Source organism: Diachasma alloeum, unplaced genomic scaffold, assembly GCF_001412515.2.
Source record: "Diachasma alloeum isolate Michigan unplaced genomic scaffold, Dall2.0 Dall_scaffold_00198, whole genome shotgun sequence".
In the NCBI taxonomy this organism is placed as follows: Eukaryota; Metazoa; Arthropoda; class Insecta; order Hymenoptera; family Braconidae; genus Diachasma; species Diachasma alloeum.
In genome coordinates, this window is record NW_021680363.1 from 243117 (window position 1) to 263627 (window position 20511).

Sequence of the window (20511 nt, forward strand, 5' to 3'; positions counted from 1 at the left end):
TGTGTGTGTGTGTGTGTGTGTGTGTGTGTGTGTGTGTGTGTGTGTGTGTTGGTGATGTATTTCCCACCCGCCCCAACCGAATGGGGGAGGAAGCACGGAGAACGTAACGACAGACGGAGACGTACAACCGCCACCAGTATTCCAATATTTTTGTTTAAAAAAAAAGATTATTTTACTCTTTCTCTGGTACACTGGACAACAGGTGAAATACTGAGGGCCACAAGGCAATGATTAACAACAGTTTTTGTCAATAATTTAAACATCAATTTTCATTCACCACTTGGTTTTTGCACTTCTCACACTTATGCTTCGAGTGTGTGTCACCACTTTTTCAGCATGAAAGATTAAACTCCCTGAGTTTTTTTATTCTTCTTGTTGCGAACTTGACGTCTGTAGGATTTTGTTCGACAATCACTGGGGGGGAGACAATTTTGGAGTTTTGTTGAGGGATACTGTGGTGATTTAAATGGTTCAAGGGGGCTTTAAAAAGCAGGGAGCGCAACCGGGGGCTTATTTCACGACGCGTACGCGCTCGAGCCTACTGCCCGGTACTGCCCTGTTCCATCCATTCAGACAATTATCTGTTTTGATTTATTTCTGTTTCTGTTTTTGAGACTGTTCCACAAGTTTTCCTCCCAATTTTCACAATTTTACCAACAACCAGAGGAAAGCAAATTCACTGATCATCGAATGTATAATTGCACAATGATTAATCCTTCTTTTCCATTACTTTTCACTTCACTGTTTAATTCCTCATTCACTTGTTCATTTGGGGCAATTGTTGGGAGTGAACAGTGATCACCAGGTTTCGTGAAAAAATTATTATTAGTATTATATAAATCAGTGACTGTTTCTTGGTTTGTTTGATTACGACTTTCTTTTAACCTCTCTTTTTTTTCTCCTCCTTCGTTTTTTTCTTTTTTTTTTAACCGTGCAGATACACGGCTCCACGGTGCCTGCGGTTATATTTTTCTCTTGCCCCACCGTAACCGCCTATTCGCAAGATGGCGTCCGACGTAACACGGGCCTGCCGGCAAACCTCTAATCGGCATATAGTCTCGTCGAATAGCCGCAAACGTCGGCGGCGCACACGCACACCTTTTTAGTCATCAGCCCCCCTCCGTCGCCAACGGCGCCCGTATCATTGTTCCACCCACTGTTCCGACGTTTAAAATCATTTCATGCCTCACCTGTTTGACGTCCCACCCCTGACCCCCGCGGGAAAGGGGTTAAATGATTTTTCCGGGGCGGAAGCGAAAGGGGTCTCAGCTCCTCAAATTTTCCTGAAATTCATCGTATTTTCGAATGAATTCGATGCTGGACCATTTTCTGGGAGTTGTACTGCTTTCGAAGAGATTTGGTTGGGTTTGTTGGCGGGAGGGGTTGGGGTCGTTGGGGTGGATGGGGTCAGTTGGTTTCACCGGCACTGGGGGGAGTTGTAGTACGGGGGTTAAGTCGCGGCATTTTTGAATGGTGGAAAAATTGTCGGATGTTCACAGATGTACACACGTGATTACTGCGGCTTAACTAACGAGCCCTTGGCTTGGTTTTTCTAAGAGGATTGTCATTCCATTCTAGGGCTTTATAGGTTTTTTAGAGTTTGTGGAATCGACTGAGCTTCGCAGATATAAGAGCATTAAGCTCTAAGAATACAGGATCAATTTTGTGGGGGGAGGGCTGTTTTTCATCTTTTTTGCTTCCGAAAAGAAGCTTTGTAATCCTTGATTTTGACCATCTTCTAATTTTGCTTGGAAATGATGTAGAATGTTATGAAACACGAAGACATGATGTTTTTAGAAAATCCGTGTGTGTTAGGGATGGGCGATGTTTGTCGATTAGTCGAAAACATCGATTTTTCATACCCAAACATCGATTTTCGATTCCTTTTTCCAAACATCGATGTTTCGACCAAGCTAATAAAATGGGTGCTTGCCTCTCTGTCTTCACTGAGGATATCACCATAACGAATAGAAGAAGAAGCTAATAAAATTTTTCATTTTTTTGCCGAAGAATAATGTTTATTTATTGAGAATAAACAAAATAATAATTTATCCGCAATCAGAAGTAATTATTTTCTACAGTATGTATGTTACAAATGATAAGTGAACAAGTCCAGTCGTCTATTTTTTTTTTTAACTTTAAAATTTTTTAATTTTGTTAAATTATATGTTTTAAATGTATTGAATTTTTAAAAATTATTGCACCTAACGGAAAATATTCTATATATATTTTTTTAATTAATCAAAAACCCTGCTTCGAGATTGAAAATTTCTCTCCAGCAGTACTTATCATTAAAACGTAAGTTCCTCGTGTTGTATTTTTTAAATAGGGGCGCGGGGGATAAAATAGAACTTTAGAATTTTTAAAATTATTCATAACTCAGAAACAAATTCATCAATTGAGCTCAGTTTAGGCTCGTCACAAAGGGGAAGAATCGTTCTTTATATTGAAAAAAAAATTATTAAATTTTATCAACATTTCAACCTCCTATTAACATTTTTTAAAAAGTCAAAAGTGTCCGTTTTACCCCAACCTCCCCACATGTTTTTCAATAAAAACGAGAAGAAAAAAAATTATTTAAAGAAATTTGTTTTTGGTCCTGTGTAATGAGAAAAACATCGATTTTTTAAATAATCGATGTTTTTTTCCTGAAAAATTGATTCACAACATCAATGTCCTTATGTATGTGCGGATTTGTCGGAAATTTTTTATGAATTTTTACGAAAAAAAGAGTAGCTAAAAAGCTGAAATGTTATCCCATAATTGCTATAATTTTTATGAGAATAATTTTTGAAATACAAAAATTTATCAAAAACATTTTTTCTTTAATATCTCGAGAACTACTTGACTGACTTGATTTTTTTAACGTCAAATTATTCCTTGTAATAATATCTATCAAATCAAGTGAGAATATCTCTATATAACTCGGGACAGCTTGATAATAATTGTTATTTTTCATTTTTATGATTAAATCCATGTGTACTCGATAACTAGAAAAAAATTAAATAGGAGGTTGAAATTAGGTGAGGTCGTAGCTCTTATGATATTGCAAGGTGGCATTGTAGATGGGCGGAAACGGATACGTAGTTTAGAAGATATTTAATTTTTTGTGAAAAACTGCTCAATGTCTCGCAAACTACTGTTCCGAATTTTTTTTTTTTTTCAACATATTTGTCTTCCTATCTCCTATCAAAATGAATCAGAATATGAATAACCGTTTATCCAAATTTTTGCAGATATTTGCGTTGTTCTAATTTTTTCACCTGAGAGTGTATTTAACATTCCATAATGCGCGTAAAAGTTGGAATGAACATCTGAAATTTCGGCTACTAGTTAGTATACAGTATAGTATACAATTTTGCTTCTATTTCTTTCTTTCAGTAGATGAATCATCAATTTGAAAATGAATCCCATTAAGACCCGTATATAAGAAGTACAATGTTTATTTCATTTTGCCAATGTTACTGTAACTAATTTTGCTTAATTATCACGAATGTTGGTTCCACATATTGCCCCATCAATCTAAAAAGATTAAAGAATTTTCCTCGAATTAAAAAATCTGATTCTTAGAGAATGCATCCTTAAGATACAAGTCATTAGGGATCTTTTTTTTTAATTATCTGTATTTCAACTATAGTGAGAAATTTCGTAGCTGAGTAAAATAATGAAATAAATGGAAATTCATTGTCGAAAATTCTTGTGAATGCAGTCTTTCGGTTGAGTTTAGTTTTAGTACTCAATAACTTAATGTCAAAATCATTTTCGTATACAATGAGAGCCCAAATAAGCCTTGTTTTAACCAAGGCAATATCAATTCGAAAATTACCACCAATTACAAATCCTCACACTGGCCGTTTGAAGAGTGTCCTAAGATAGAAACTATTTTAGTCGCAAAAATAGATTTATGTTTTATAGACTTGAGAATTGTTATTTTCTGTGCAAGCAGGAAATCTTATTTTGAACACTACCTCCTTGTCATTTTATGTTACTATACGTATTTTGCTCTTGAAACATATTCATTGTCTGAGAAACGAAGCAGAGTGGTTTTTCATTTCAGCTATCCAATAATCAAACTTAAGAAATTAAATTCCAAGCAAAATAATAATGATGATATGATAGCAATCCTGTAACTTAGGTACAAAGTATTCCTTGATTTCCCTTTTTGAGAGATTTCTATTTTAAAAAGGTACCATCTCGCATAAATGATTGTTCATTGTTGTTCTGTTCATTGTTGGAGAGAGCGATTATTCATATTAGAAACTTTTGTATGATTAAGGCCCGGGTGGATTATCTTTCGCACGTGATCTTGGTTGTTTATTTTATTTTGATAATCTGAAATGCTCTCCAATTGTTATTCAGCTTTACATAGCCCTGGTAAATTTTTTTATGGTCAAATGCCATGAATCTTTGGCAAAACGTTATTTGAACCATTATAAGATGATCGATCTATCGCTTAGCTCTTTGTCATATTGTCGATATGAACTAAAACATAAAAACCCAAAAAAATCGATATTGACTATATGACGAAGAGCTGAGCGATAGATCGATCATTTTATAATAGCTCAAATAACGTTTTGCCAAAGTTTCATAGCATTTGACCATAAAAAAATTTACTCTTGTAAAAAAGATGCTTACGTCAATCCTTAAGAAAGATGGAAAAATTTGTACTTTATAACAATTTCGTTATCTCTTTTGAATTGAAGAGACCTTTACCCAGCTTGTTCCACCACTTCACCGCCGAATTGATTATGAGGTTTGAACTAATACCCATATGCAGCAATTCACCCCAAGTCTATTGAATATTAATCAACAGGAATTCCATTCAACTCATTTATCACAAATTGGGAAAATGAGATTGCAAATGTTGAGTCAATTATGTTGTATACAAACCGCTATCTATTTTATTATTTTCGTAATATAAATTTCATTGAGGCAATCAAAAGAAAAAGTCATAATGACAGACACATGATGATAATTGAATGTATAATATTACTTTCATCTGTACGTATAGGATTATAGATAATATGACTTATGGCTCCAAGTAAAATTAAACAACGTGACATAAAAATGACAAGTAAAATAACAATCAGATTACCTCCATCGACGCACTACATCAATCAACTTCGGAAAAATAATTCATCACATTTCTAATTACGTTTATCAAGGAAAGTAATCAAGTGGAACATTTCATTGGATTTCTTTGAGTTTAAGTTTCAGCAAAATTAGGTCTGTGGTACCTGCATAATTTAATTTTTCTTCTTTCATTCTACTGAATTTTTGAAGCAGCCAGAAGTAGTGCATCAACGGAAGAATCTTATCAACTATAAACAAATTTTCTCATTAAGAAAAAAAAACAATCCACCGTCTCTATTTTTGTCTTTTTCAATTGGAGAAAAGCAGGACAAAATGGAACTTTTAAAATTTTCAATGCCTCAGCGCAGAAAAATCAGAGTTATTAGCGATGAAAAAATTGTTCATTTCGCCCAGCTTTTCCTCGCTAGGAATTGAATTCTGTAATTGAGTGAAATGAATGGATGATTCGAGTTATATTTCACATCATCACAGAGTACAAAGACACGCTTTCATGTCGAAGTTCAAAATCAGTACTTTGAGTTTTATTCTTTTTTTTTCAGAAATACTTTAACGTCAGTTTTGCAATGCAAAATTACACCAACAAATTCGTCAATTTAATTTTCATTTTTCTTGGACCACTATCTAAATTGAATTTATCGTATATCATTTGTTTTCTTTCATTGAGGATAAAAAGTCATTGTTATCAATTCGAGACTTTATCGAGTCAATTAATCTTTAATAATTTATTATTGTTCCTTTTTAATATAGCTTATCTTTTCTATGATCTTCTCTAAAAAGCAGGCATCAACATTGTATATTGTTCCATGTTTATATTGATTAATAGATGGACGTTGTTGGACCTTCAAAATTTGGCTGTTGAATCGTCATTCACTAGTCTAATATTATCTCTTTTATGTTATTCTCTTATCAACCATTAATTCGTTATTTTTTTATTCTTTAAATTTCGACAGTTTTTTTCGCATCGTTACAAAGGTATTTCATAAAATAACCTTAGACTTTATAAATCTATGTACAATTTCATAAAATAATAGTAATTCAATATGTATATGTATTGTAACGTTTTGGCTGGCATATTGTGCTTCCATAACTAATTACAAATACTGGGAAAAATCTCGAGGGAGAAGTATAAAACAGAAATATTACAAAATGTCAAAAGACTTAATACCAAAAAAAAACAAAGTAAAATGTATAATTGGAAAAACAGATCAGAAATTCATTTTCATTGTGTGAAGACGATAATCAAGTCTTGGAGAATCGTAATTAGTAGTGGAAGACAATAATTACCGTGGTTCTCGATTCATTCATATATTTTTGATGAAACACATTATCTTAGCTTCATTACCAAATTTGTGATTTTTTTTTCTCATCGTATACCATGTTACATGTATTTTAATTCGTATTAACTCCTTTGATTATTAGTAATGTGTATACGCTATTTATTTCGTTTGTTTTGATATGAGAAGAAAAAATCTCACATTATGAAAGCAGTGAGTGTCAATTGGCACAGACAGTGTGGCTGGGTTAAGGCACATTGGGCTGATTCATATATCCGCAGTACCATCCAGCATTAACCATCATAAAATATCATTACATATATTTTATTTTGTTTAATTCTTTTCATCGTTATACTGTGAGGGAAAAAATTATCAAAAACAAAGCAATATTTGTTCCCATTCGTCAAACGGATATTCTTTCTCCCTTCTCGAAGTAACATAGAATAAAAATATTTTTCGAAATTAATACATTTTTCGTCATGAAAATTAGTGAATCAAATGTTACAGTTTTTCGAATAAAAATATGTCATTTAATTACAAGAATATTTTCTCATCATTTAACGATTGGTAATAGTCCATCCACTTTTCATTTTTCTTTTTTTAGATGAGAAATTATTAAAATTTTTACGATATTCAAATTTCAGTTTTTCACGTCATATGACTCATTATTTTCTCGCATAAAAATTTACCTCTCTTACCTACTCTTTTATTAGTAAAATACGTTGTTTCAATAGTTTCTTTTATTTTCATTCGCAATTATTTTCTAATTAATTTTTCTTTTTCGTGAGCATTGGAGTGTGACTGGCAAATTGAGCACTTCTGCTCACAAGGGTTTAGTGAAATTCGCTGGGAACATTCCTTTCTCGTTAGTGCCCTCTTTCATTCCCATCAACCAGCCCTCCTCCTGCCACAATTGAAAAAATTTTAAAGAATTTTTTTCTTAAAATTGACACATTGAGGAATTAAATTTCATTTGTTGTTCTAATATTATTGATGAGATAATTTCAAGTTTAGTACCAACCTGCTCCTCGGGATCGTCGTACTCCACCACTCGAATTATTTCCCCAACATCGAAAGAGAGCTCGTCAGCGTCCTCGCGACTGTACTTGTAAGTGGCCTTCACCCTGTACAACACACCTGGTGGCAAGTTTTCGGTGGTAGCTCCTAGGGAAAAATTGGTACCATTTTCATATTCCACGTCTAGAACGATTCAATTTTTGTAATTCAGATTAGTGATGGACTCATCAATTTCTACTCTATTTTTATACCTAAATAGAAATATTTTCAATAATTAAGTAGTTTCAGATTTTTCTAGGAATCAATCTTGAGTTAGAAAAAATCGGTAACACCCCTACTTATCACGGGGTCATTTGATCACGGGACAAATGATCACAAATTTAATCACCTGGACAAGTCATCACAAATTATTTTATCACGGGATGATAAATCACGGGATAATGAATCACGTTTGTTGACTTCCCAGTAGTCTCTCACGTTGCCCAATCAATATATTGATTTTTTTTTTGAAAATTTGAGGCGGGGAGTTATTATTTCGAATTACTTATCACTCGATTCCAGTTGTCGTTCAGCGGCGGTGTAGTATACGTATAACAAATCACCTTGATCACTTCTCAGAAACGTCGCATGTCGCCGAATCAATGTATTGATTTTTTGGGTAATTTGAGGGGAAGGGGAGTTATTATTTCGAATTACTTATCACTCGATTCCAGTTGTCGTTCAGCTGCGGTGTAGTATACGTATAACAAATCACGTTGGTCACGTCTCAGAAACGTCGCATGTCGCCGAATCAATGTATTGATTTTTTGGGTAATTTGAGGGGAAGGGGAGTTATTATTTCGAATTACTTATCACTCGATTCCAGTTGTCGTTCAGCTGCGGTGTAGTATACGTATAACAAATCACGTTGGTCACGTCTCAGAAACGTCGCATGTCGCCGAATCAATGTATTGATTTTTTGGGTAATTTGAGGGGAAGGGGAGTTATTATTTCGAATTACTTATCACTTGATTTCAGTTGTCGTTTAGTTGCTGTGTAGTATGCGTATAACTGTGCGTCATGCCTCTGCGTTTTGTTTTGAGCCAGAGGGGCCATAAATTATTACTCTGCAAAGGGTATTTGTTTAACAAACATCGTGAAAATGCTTCAACGAAGACTATCACTTGGAGATGTCTTGATTATAAATCGGTTAAAAAGTGCAACGTTCTTGTTGTCACCACGTCCTCGTCATGGGATGATATTTTGGAATATTTTCGGGCAGTCGCTAACAATGTATCTCTGTGATTTCTGTTTCTTCTGATTGATTGATGTTTATTTTTCTAACTTTCGTATATTTCTTTCTGTTATGATTGATTTAAATATATAGGAATTCTCATTATTTAATATTGTGTAATGTATTGTTTCAATGATCTAATTATCCCGTGATCCATTGTCCTGTGATCAATTTTCCTGTGATCAGTTGTCCTGTGATCAATGAAAGTGTAATCAAAAACTCATTTCAAACGCACAGAATTAATTGAGCAATGCTAAATAGATAAGCAAAAGTCCACCTCTAATTAATTGAGAACGGGATAGTAATGTGCATCGATATATGGCTGGTTATTGAATAGTTGACAACGAGTTTTGAGTGAAATCATTCGTTTTTAGGATGGAATTTATATTTCTGATTCTCTCATCAATTGTTTGCAATGAGAGAGTGAAAAAAATATGAGGATATATGTCAATTACACATGCGAGAATAAAACAGGTTCAACGAAGAAAAAAAAAGAATTGCTCAGGCCAAGATTATTTCGAACCTAGTCGACTCGTTCGATAGAATTTTTTAACCCACAAAATATTTGCAGTAAACACATGAATTACATTTAATAATGGCAACAATTTTCTATGTATTATAAATATGAATAATTTATATGAGTAATTTCAACAATCGAATGACAGAAATATAAACTTTAAATTATCTCCGAGTTGGTGTGATGTACGTCATTTTCTCCTCGAATAAATCAGTAGTGGAGCGGTGAAACAAGAAAAGTCAATTTCACGTCGCGATCATTTTTCCTTTTTATTGCTATTGACAATTTTTTTTGGAGCTCAAATATTCTGTATTGAAAAATGGATTTCATGATATTTCTCAAAGGCTCATGTAATCTAGCTCGGGACTCATCTACACTGGGAGGAAAAAAAATCTCACAAACAAATCTCGTTTGAACCAAAAAAATCGCAAGTTGATAACTGCCAATAATTATTATATTTAAGGGGACATTACTATGAGTTTTAAAATTCCCATGGTATTGGAGTGAGGATTTCTCATGCATTGAATATTGATTATATATGTCTAAAAACGAATAATTAGTGCAAAAAATTGATTGTTTATTGTTCATATGCTCCGCAGACGGTTAAAATGTTAATAATAGTCCAGGGCCTTCATTTTTTGAGCTACAGGTTTTTTTTCAACATTTTTGAAAAAATGTGTACAATAACAATTACCAAGTATTTTTTTTTTAATTCAACTCCTACACAGTTGATTTCGTTATTTTTTTAATAAAAAATTGCACCATCCATGTGAAAGGCCAAAAAATGTTTTTGAAATAATCGAAAATATATTTTAAATATTTTAAAGATGATTTTTCTGTCTATTTTACATGAGTGGCGCCAATTTTGATTTTAAACAAGACGCAATTAGCTGTGTAGGAGTCGAATTTCGAAAAACTAATTCGTAGTTATTATTGTACACATTTTTTCAAAAATTTTGAAAAAGAAGATACCTCTGTAGCTGGAAAACTGGAGGCCCTGAACTATTTTTAACTTTTTAAGCGTTTGCGGGGCAAACAAAGAATAACCAATTTTTTTTTGCACTAATTATTCGATTTTAGACATATAGTCGATCATCAATATACGAGGAATCTCAATCCAATCGCCCGCGACTTTTAAAGCTCATAGTAGTCTCCCCTTGAGAAAAATAGAGTGTCCATTTTGCCAAACTTGTCTTTAATTCTACCACATTTCTACAGTATTGAATTTTGATGTGAAAACTGAATACTACCACAGTCTCGAATCTGAATTAATCCTTACAAAACTACTTACCTGTGGGTATATCATACAATTCCTCGACCCTCTTAGCCGGCTGTACGGACTGTGGTGAAGTTTGATTATTGATTGAGTTATCATTGCTGTTAGAATTACTATTTGCATTGCCATTCAACTGAGTAGTTGGCGATGTATCCCCACTCTCAACTGTCGATTCTTCATCCGCTGTAACACGCGACAAACAAACTGCACTCAACAAACAGAAAAAAAAACCACAACACTCAATGATAAGAGAGTATAATTACGTCACAATATATTATAATTTATTAGCGATTGAATGATTAGAGTAAAAACAGCATTAAATGCACGTTCATTAATTGCAAGATTGCATTCGTACAGCAGAAAGATAATGAAAAGTGAAAATTTACCAGCTGAAATATCGTTTTGGGGTGGCGGTTGCGTGTTGATTATCAATCTGCAATTAACAGAAATACCACAATTAATAATTCAACAATTTTCAATTTCATTATTGCAGAGTTGTGGAAGCAGACATGAGAAAAGATTAACTTACGAAGAGTTTGCGTTCGGTGATTTTGGTGACGGTAGATCGGAAATCTTTTTCAATGTGTATGGGCCTCTCTGGCTGCCGTTAGCCAATTTGTCAACAATTGCTTCTAATTCCGAGAAAACCTAATGAAAATGTTGATGAAGTATTAATGAAGGAATTCATTTTCTCTTTTAATTGAGCAATTAGTTTTTTTTGCAACTAATGGAAAATTCTACGTCAAAGTTGATTCTTTATTCATTTTTTCTTCAATGGCCATATTTTAGATTATATTCGGTAGTTACCTTAGCACTTTCACCATGAAATACTTGTTCAGCAGCAAACAGCGTCTGCAGATTAGTGACGAGGAATAGGACACGAGAATCATGGAGTGCTGGCAATTCGTCGTGCAACTCTGAATTCAACTGCTCGTACGTTCGTTTAGCTTCTTCCAATAATTCCTTCCCTTTCGTTACTTTCAACTCATCCCTTTTCTTTGGATTGCACTGTAACGACTGAAAACTGTGTCTTTGACTGTCGTAATCCACCAGCTTGCGTCCGCGTTTGTCGATTTTTTTCTAGAATAATCAGGATATGTTCATATTCATTAGTGAAATTCATTCATGCAGCCGAAGGATGAAAATCCAATGGAAAAGAGGTAAAATCGATTTTCTCATAATTATAACGTTGAATCGATGTTCGGTGATCGAACTTATTTACGTATTTTTCTCCAAAGAAAAGATCAATTCAATGAACCGTGACCTTTTTTCATTTATTTTATTTATAAAACGTTCAGACATTTCAATTATTCTGAAGGCTTATTCGTTCAATCAAGTCTCAGCCGTTTGGACACTGAACAGAGAAACAAATCGCCAGTTTCAAGATAAAAGTTTATAAATTTTAGAAATTGTAGTTTCTGAATTCTACGTGCATTTTTCCTATAATTCAGATTTTTTTCTAATTTTGAGAAAAAATATGCCTGGAATAAGTTATGAAAATTCTGATGAATTCAAAGTCAAATTATTTTAAATTTTAGAAGCAATATTTTCAAACGCGTATTTCTCTAGAATCTAGAATTTTTTTTTGAATTTCTTGAACAAAATTTTATGAAATTAATCATTTGAATTTTGATGACAATAACAATAGAGCATTTATTCTAGAAATTGTTATCTAAAAATATCTCAAAATACCGTTAAATCTATCATTTTTTTTTAATTTCAGAATCTTCTTTTTCTCATGGATGAAAAAATTTAACAGAAAAACCTAGCGAATTCGTTTAAAAATTCTACTGAATGTCTATTAAACTCTATTAGTTTTTGGCCGATTCTATTGAAATTTTCAATAGAGAAAGTCAATCGAATTTGATTTTTCTTATAATTTATTCTTTTGAGATATTTTCTATAGAATTTTTTGGTTCAAATTTTCTAATCTTTTTTATTTAATTTTCTTGATGAGAAAAAAAGAAAAATAGAATGAAAAAAACTTACAAAATTTGAGCCGAGGAAATTCTATAGAAAATATCTGAAGAGAATATGTGAAGAGAATTAGTTATATAGAAAAATCGAATTCTAATTACTTTTTCTATTGAATATTTTCTATCGAACATTTCAAATCGGCCAAAAACTAATAGAAAGTCCAATAGAAATCCAGTAGAATTTTCTAACCAATTCGCTAGGTTTTTCTGTTAATTTTTATTATGCGTGCTCTGAGAAGAACTCTTCGTAATTCTGGAACTATTGAGTTTTGGAAAAAATGTAAAATTTTTTTTTGTAGTCAATAAAATTTCCTACAAAAAAAAAGTTTTGTGACGTATTGTTCGTAACCTCCACCTTTTAAAGAAAGTTGCAACACCATATGTGGAGTGGTGAAACAACATTAATTCTACTTTCAGATTATTTTTTGTAAAATATCAAGAAATAGAAGGAACTTTCCGTGAATAAATATATGTGAATCAAAGTGAAAAAGTGAATCACATGAAAATTTTTCATAAAAATCGAGTTTCCTCGTTTAATTTGATAAAAGTTCATCCAAAAAAACAGTTGATAGAATTGAAAAAGCTTAACAAGTTTGCTCCATTCATTCAATAAATTCATCACTAATGAATGGTAATTAAATTATAGAACTTACTCTCATCTCCGGAAATTGGCTCTGATATGTGTTGAGAGGTACAAGTACTTGATCCGCCAATTTATGAGTGAAGTCTTGCCACAGCATATCCAAATTCTGTGCCTGAACGTATAAAAGATCATGGCCAGTCCATTGGCTCTCATAAACTTCATTGAGTGTATCCATAAGCGTCTTTGATGCTGTTTGTACAGCTGAGGTCATGAAAGTGAATAAAGAATTGATAAATAAGGATGGTGCCCATTCAAACACAACAAGTACCTATAATAATTGCCTAACAGCTTGGCCTTTTGACGACTAAAATGTCACGAATTGCCACGTGAATAGCTTGGAGCTCTGCGTAACGAGTCTCTTAAGTTCTCTCCTTGCAGCTCTCAACTCGAATGTTTTTCTCTTCACAATCAAATTCACTAAACAAACTTCATTTTTTCAAGAGAAAGGTAGGAAATGTCTTCATCTCCTTGTTTTCTCTGATATTAAAAGCAACGATAGCTCTACGTAATAATAAAACATTGAAGTTGTAGTTTAACTCGACTTTCCTGACCTACTTGAAGGAGGGTCGAGAGTACGTTCACCTGTCATAATAAGACATTGAAAAAACGTCATTTTTGCAATCTTCAGCTCAATATAAATCTATTGCTCATTGAATAAAATGAACAAAATAACAGAAACTGGTAATACTATTTCATTAACATTTTAATTGATAAAAACGACAACAAAAAAAGTCTTGTAATTAATCAATTACAGGACAGAGATTCATGTTTTGTATTGAATCCCGATGAAGCTAAATGATGAAGATAAATAATTAGGACGAAAAAAGTGGTTGGGAATCTGCGAACTTCAGGAAAATAAATTGTACAATTATTCGCGTGTATACCAGCTTCTAATACCTTCAGTAACTAGACTCAAATACCACAGAAATTATGATGGAATTATGCGGGTACGTATCGAAGGGGAAAGTGGTTCCACGATCCTAGATGAACGTACTCCAACCACCATTATTCCTCTGTTCTTCCTTTTTCCTGAATCGTGGTGTTTCAATCGCATGAAAAAAAAAAAATTGCATTTCATTGTCTTGAGAAGAAAGTGCATTATTTACTCGATAATTTAACTCAATTAGAGGCCTTGGGAGCGTTATATTTTCATCCGTTTATCTATCATTGGGCATAAACAGACGAATTAGGAAAACTGAGAGATCGATTGATCTGTGATGACTCGCACGTCTGAATCAGGTCACTGTGACGCAAGGTTGCTTTACTTCTTTTTCTCTCATTTTTTGTATGTTTGTACGTTTTTTTTATTTCTTTATTAGAGTTTTCAGACGTCGCAGTCGACTCGTGTTTCACGCGAACGTGTTAATTTAAGTCTCGCTCTATAAATACGCATGCGATGTTTTCAGGTCTTCCTAGCATAGTTATGTAGAGACGAGATACAATGAAGATTCTATTCCACCTGGAGCTAGGGATTCACTGGAGTTATAAACGTTATAGGAGCTCGTGAATATTGTGTGGAGGATTTCAGACCCAAGGGATTGTCTTTTCATACGTTTGCCATAAAACATGGATGCAATTTGGAATTCACAGCGGTAAAAAATTACACCTTGAATTTCAAATGGGGTTTTCTAATCATCTAAGGGCAATTTTCCAGTGCGTAAATGTGTCTCAGTAGCCAAACGTTTTGAAAAATTTTTTGAACACCTAATGAGTTCTCTTAGTTCTCCAATTCATTTTCTACTGCCATAATTTACACGTGTTAAGGACATTTTATAAACCCATTAAAAATTATGATCTTCATAATTTCATTTGTCAATTGAGCTAATGCTCTTGAGCGTTCAGCATCTGGAGCATTCGCTTTATTTGAGAAGAGCTTTCTAGGCTATCTCAAAGGAGTTGTTTAATGGATAAATGGTAAATCTGCGGAACATTTGAAGACTATGTGATTTTTTTCATTGATTTTTGCAATGAAGATTGCACCGATAATAACATAAAATAGACCTTTTACGTAATTGTTGATTCATCTCGGAAACTTGTGGCGGGGGTACTTTACTCCAGAAATTAACAATTCGATAATATCTCAAGTTTATGGCGCTTGCCCTCCAGTCAAGGAAGGGTACCTCCCGACATCTCGAGACATCCCATCACAGCAAAAAAATCTCAATTTAACATAAGGTTGACATGGAATCGATAAGTTTCAGTCTAGAAATCATGGACTATTCCATCCCAGGATACGAGGAACATGTGTTTCAGTTGAAAAACTCACCACGAACACATCTTATGTAGTTATTGAATTCCTTTTGCAGTTTGTTAGCTGCATTCTGTTGTCTGGTGAAATTCTGCAGGTGCTCGTCGAAAATGTCATCCGCAGTCCTATCGACTTTCCCCAAATTCTGAAGGAACTGAAAATAAAATATTATGAAGTTAGAAAAACAGTTGAAAATACTCTTGTATCGGGTGTTCCAAAGATGAACGGAGATTCAATTGTGATGAGACGATTCATTTGAATTGCAACAGAGGTGAGATCAGTCACTGCATTCCTAACAAACGTGACAAAATTAACGAATTGCATTTGTCGATTCTCTAGACTGTTTATTCATTCTCCGAACAACGGAGGATTTTTCAAGAATTTTCCGTCAACAACGGATTTTTTGTCAAATTCTGTCATTTTTTCGACTGACGGGGGAACTGATCAAACCAACATGTGTGATGAATAAGGAAATTTAATTGCAATAATTTTGACGGAATGAAATAAATAAATTTATTCTTATACATTGGTTCTTATGGGATTTATTTCCAAATCAATAATTCGTCTATTGGAAGATCCCAAAATAAAAATAAAAAAATACAGGGCAATGTGAAAAAATATACTGAATCCTATGGCAAAGGAGAAACCTGAGGTACGGATGCAAATGATTCAGATATTTAAAACGTTAAACCCCATCTAACCTCATGTTAACGCCTATATTTGCTGCATATTGTTTACTTTATTTCGGAATAATCAACTCAGATTGGTGCATCAAAATTTTCATCGACATGAAGAACTTTATCTATCAGTTAAATTTTTTTTCGCGGCTATCTGGAGAGTAGATGATTTCCAATTTATGATGAAGACAAAAATTGAAAAGATGTTTCACTAATTTTTCATAAAATCACTTGTCTAAACGAAATTTCACATGAAACGAAATGCAAAACATTCGACTTGTTTCGTTGTATTTCACCACTTCAGTGCACACTCAAATTCAAATTTATCATTTTTTGCTAGTCCTAATATTTTGAGATATTCAGGTGACAGTGCGCTATGAATTCCACAAATTTTTTACTCAAATTCTAACGAAAAATTCGTCTCTCTTAAAAATCTAATAATAAAAAAATGGGATAAAGTCTCCAAGGGTATTATCATTGACTGTTCTCCCTGAAAATACCCAATCAACTTTCTTTCTCCGTTTAGCCACTTCCTGTTTGCATATTCACAATAACTCCGGTATCTAATTGACTGTGAAGCAATTTACCAATTTTTTCATATTGTTTGGTTGCTGTTACATATCATTACTGAAAGGAAAAAGTTCTTCTCTCAGAAAGGTTAATCTACGCATCTCGTTAGACACTAAGAGTTTAGCGCTGAGAATAACATATACGCATTTGTGGGCGTTTTTCACTGTCACTAGTCGTTGGGTGGGTGGATTGAACGCCGAAAAACTCCATATATGTTGATACCCGAAGGATTTTAGTCGCAGGCTCCGAATAAGTATTGCGACATGTGAATTCGAAATTTCAGTGCAGAGTTCTGGTTTCCAGACGGCTCTGGATTATTTCTAAACATTTCTAGAATATTCCTGAAATCCACGGGAAGTTTACTCGGATTTGATCATTTCTAAATACAATTTATGTGAGTTGCCAGATTTCACTTGATTTTTTTTTTCTTCAACGAAAGTATTTCCAATGATATTCGAAAAAAATTTAATCACAATAAGTCAATTGTTGACTGAAAAAGAAAGTCATGTTTTAAGTCATGTGTTCAATTATCTTAGGATTGAGAAATTGCAGAACGAAATGTCTATCGATCTCGTTTTGTAGATGAGAAAATCTCCTACAGAAAAATTCTGATGGCATTTTGTCTCAAATCGCTCATTCTCAGGCGACAGTCATTTTTACTCAATACCATTTATTACTTAGACCATAAACTAATTCGTGAATATTTCAGATTGAGACGTTACTCCCTTCAGAACAGAAATAACCGACCAATGAACCGAAATACTTGATTTGATTTCCTTTCACTGCACACGAGATTCCAATAATTCAACAGCTCAATATTTCATCGACCCGCCAAACACTCCGAATGAATAACTTATAAACTTCCAACGTGCAGAATTCCGATCGATAATTCTGCATGCTTCTGAAGAAAAAAAACAATGGGTTTTTTCTCCTCTTATTGAACGATTAATTACTGCAGTGATGGATGAGATCGATGTGTGCAGTGGCACGCGCTTTAGGTATGTCAATGAAATTCTTGATGAAGAAAATCAATTGAAATAGTTGACTCCCAAGAAATTTAATACTAAAATTCTCAGTTTCCTAATCTTCAATCATTAAAAATGAAGGAAGGCAAAAAAACTGTCTTTGATGAATATCTTGCAATTTAATAAAAGATTGAACGGCGCATGTACTGTTAACAATTGAAATTTAATGAAAAGTTCAATTCTAATTTTCCGGAGAATGACATTGAATTCAATTTCAGCGAGGGAATGAAGTTATAAAATAGCAAATTGCAATTTTTTACAATGGAATTTCGAATTTTCAGCTGCAGAAAAATGGTAATTCTCCAATTGCTCTGAATTTTCAAGGTAAGGTAAAAATGTTTAGAGTTGGGATAATGTTAGCTACCAATGTCAGTTGCCAACATTAGGGCAATGTTGAAGTCAATGATCCATTGAATTCAATTTAAAATGTAATACTTCGTCATAGAAATTCCATTCGGAAGAAAATTGCAAATTTATAAAAAAAAATATATTGATTATACTGTGACGAAAGCAATTTTTCACATTCAAATTGACAGTTTCCATTGATTTCTCCATCAAGCTGTGATATTTTAATGATAAAATCTTTCGGTGTTGTAGTGGAACTGACACTTCATAAAACTTTCCAAAACGATGTAAATGTCTGAGGCCCAATTTTTGTAGAGAAAAGGGATAGCTACAAAATTGTCCCCAGAAAAATTCCATCATCTCCATTAAATGAAGGGATATCTATCGAAAAAGCAGCTTGAAGTTGAGTGGAAGTAGATAATTTTAGCACTACTCCATTTAATTGAATTTTTGAGTCTTCATATTTCTCGCCGGATGAAAATTGAATTGACTTATCGAATTCTCATTCCCATTCATCATCTAAAAAGATCGATGAAATGAATTGAGTTATTGTGGATCAGATTCACCGACGTGAATCAAACACAAATTTAAGTTGATTTGACGTTGTATGTAATCGAGAGTTGTACCGGTAACTTATAACGAGGACTTGCACGCGATAAATCACATCGTTCACTTCTTCGCTTCGCACAGGACTTAAAAATAGACAAGTCTATATCGAGTAGCTCAAGAGAAAAAGATGAATTGAACGTTGAACCGCATCGCAAAATGTCCAACGATTTATTTCTGAAAAATAGAATGAAATTTTTTTTTTTAGCTTATTGATTGGGAAATAATGAATCCGGAAGTTAATAGAATAAAATTGTGAAATTGAGCTTGAGGATTAGAGACTATTGAAGCAAAATAAATGTTTTTTTTAGCTAAGAGGAATTGATTAGGAAACAATGAATCCGGAAGTTAATAGGATAAAAATGTGAAATCGAGCCTGAGGTTTATAGAGACTTGAAAACGTTCCGTTATGTGCGAGGCACGACCTTCTCGCCGCGCGGGAAAGTTAAAGTCCCGGGGCATCGGCGATGCTGCCCGCAGAAATTCCCCGGTTGCTGCAATCAATACCGAGATTATCCATCTTTGCACTGATTACACCTATTAAAACGTTCGATATATGAGATCCAATGGCGTGGCATTCAAATTAACGTGCCGAGTGAATACATGTGGTCGTTTAAGGAGATGGTGGCGATGTTACACTTTTTTTTATGTTGAATTTTTGTGATTTCCTTTTTCTGTGAGTTATGCGATGCTAAGTGGTATTGGCATTGGCGTAATTAGAAGGTTGTAAAATACACGCTATGGGCTGGAAGGTGAATTTATTATTCTGTGGATTATTTGAGTGGAGGAGGGCAATAAATTATGAATGAATTGATAAGTAATTGAGTATATAATTTTTATATTGTCAAGTCGATCTTACAAAGTTGAGATGGTCAGGGATGGCTACTTATTGCGAAATAGTTGACGTCATTGAACATCATTTTTTTAGATTGAGGAATTGAGTGTGGAAACAGGACGCATCAATTTTATGTAACCATCAGGTTTGTTTAAGGATGTTCTACACCCTTTCTGCCAAAATTCACGTTTTTTTAATTTTTCTGGCAAACTTATGATGGAATTGACGTGAAAAAATATAACGTTTTTGCGTTTTGTCATTATTTAATGACTGACGAAATTTTAAGGTGGTGCGAACATTTTCCTGCGTTTTCCCTAAACTTTTAAAAAGCATCACAAAACTGTAGAAAAAGCGCATGAAAATTATCGCACCACTACGCAACTTCGTGAGCCATTAAAGAATGACAAACCACAAAATCGTTATATTTTTTCACGTCACTCCCATCGATAATTTGCCAGAAAAATGAAAACAACGTCAATTTTGGCTAAAAGGGTGTCGAACATCCTTAAGAGTAGACTACTATGTTTTGAAAGTCGCGGACTATTGGAATGAGATTTCTCATACATTGACGATCGATTATATATCTCTAAAAACAAATGGTTAGTGCAAAAAAAATTGTTTATTGTTTGTTTACCCCGCAGACGGTTAACCCTAGTCTGGTCACCAAACACGTCCCTGCGACTTTGATCATCTCCGCGGGGATTCGCCGCCGCCTTTTGTCATTATGTAATGACTGAGGAAATTTTAAGGTGGTGCGAACATTTTCCTGCGTTTTCCCTAAACTTTTAAAAAGTATCACAAAACTGTAGAAAAAACGCATGAAAATTATCGCACCACTACGCAACTTCGTGAGCCATTAAAGAATGACAAACCACAAAATCGTTATATTTTTTCACGTCACTCCCATCGATAATTTGCCAGAAAAATGAAAACAACGTCAATTTTGGCTAAAAGGGTGTCGAACATCCTTAAGAGTAGACTTTGATCATCTCCGCGGGGATTCGCCGCCGTGTTATTTAGACGTTAGCGTTGCCTAATTCACTCTACACTTCCTGGGCGCGTTTAGCGAGTTTCCGGCAACGTCGCGTCACGGGCAATTTCATTTAACATTTTTTTTTATTGAAGCATTCAAACC

At 33.8% G+C, this 20511-nt stretch overlaps 2 protein-coding genes across 16 annotated transcripts in view; both read right to left on the reverse strand.

The window, feature by feature from the left end:
- LOC107035472 (guanine nucleotide-binding protein G(q) subunit alpha) overlaps window positions 1–1042 on the reverse strand; it is a 49745-nt gene extending 48703 nt beyond the window's left edge. For 7 of the 8 annotated variants that reach the window (XM_015252883.1, XM_015252881.1, XM_029125900.1 and 4 more), the window contains exon 1: window positions 177–1042. The gene's annotated coding sequence lies outside the window, so the exon portion shown is untranslated. The remainder of the gene's footprint in view (window positions 1–176) is intronic. The other variant, XM_029125902.1, reaches the window with a different exon arrangement.
- A 3831-nt stretch (window positions 1043–4873) lies between these two features.
- LOC107035521 (myc box-dependent-interacting protein 1) overlaps window positions 4874–20511 on the reverse strand; it is a 51913-nt gene continuing 36275 nt past the window's right edge. The window contains exons 2-9 of one of the 8 annotated variants that reach the window (XM_015252984.1): window positions 15337–15472; window positions 13081–13271; window positions 11259–11531; window positions 10981–11099; window positions 10838–10884; window positions 10467–10634; window positions 7390–7532; window positions 4874–7272 (exon numbers count right to left, since the gene is read on the reverse strand). In XM_015252984.1, coding sequence (XP_015108470.1) covers window positions 7192–7272; window positions 7390–7532; window positions 10467–10634; window positions 10838–10884; window positions 10981–11099; window positions 11259–11531; window positions 13081–13271; window positions 15337–15472 — 1158 coding nt within the window. In that variant the 3' untranslated portion in view covers window positions 4874–7191. Of the gene's footprint in view, window positions 7276–7389; window positions 7569–10466; window positions 10656–10837; window positions 10885–10980; window positions 11100–11258; window positions 11532–13080; window positions 13272–15336; window positions 15473–20511 lie in introns of all 8 variants that reach the window. The other 7 variants (XM_015252982.1, XM_015252981.1, XM_015252983.1 and 4 more) reach the window with 7 other exon arrangements.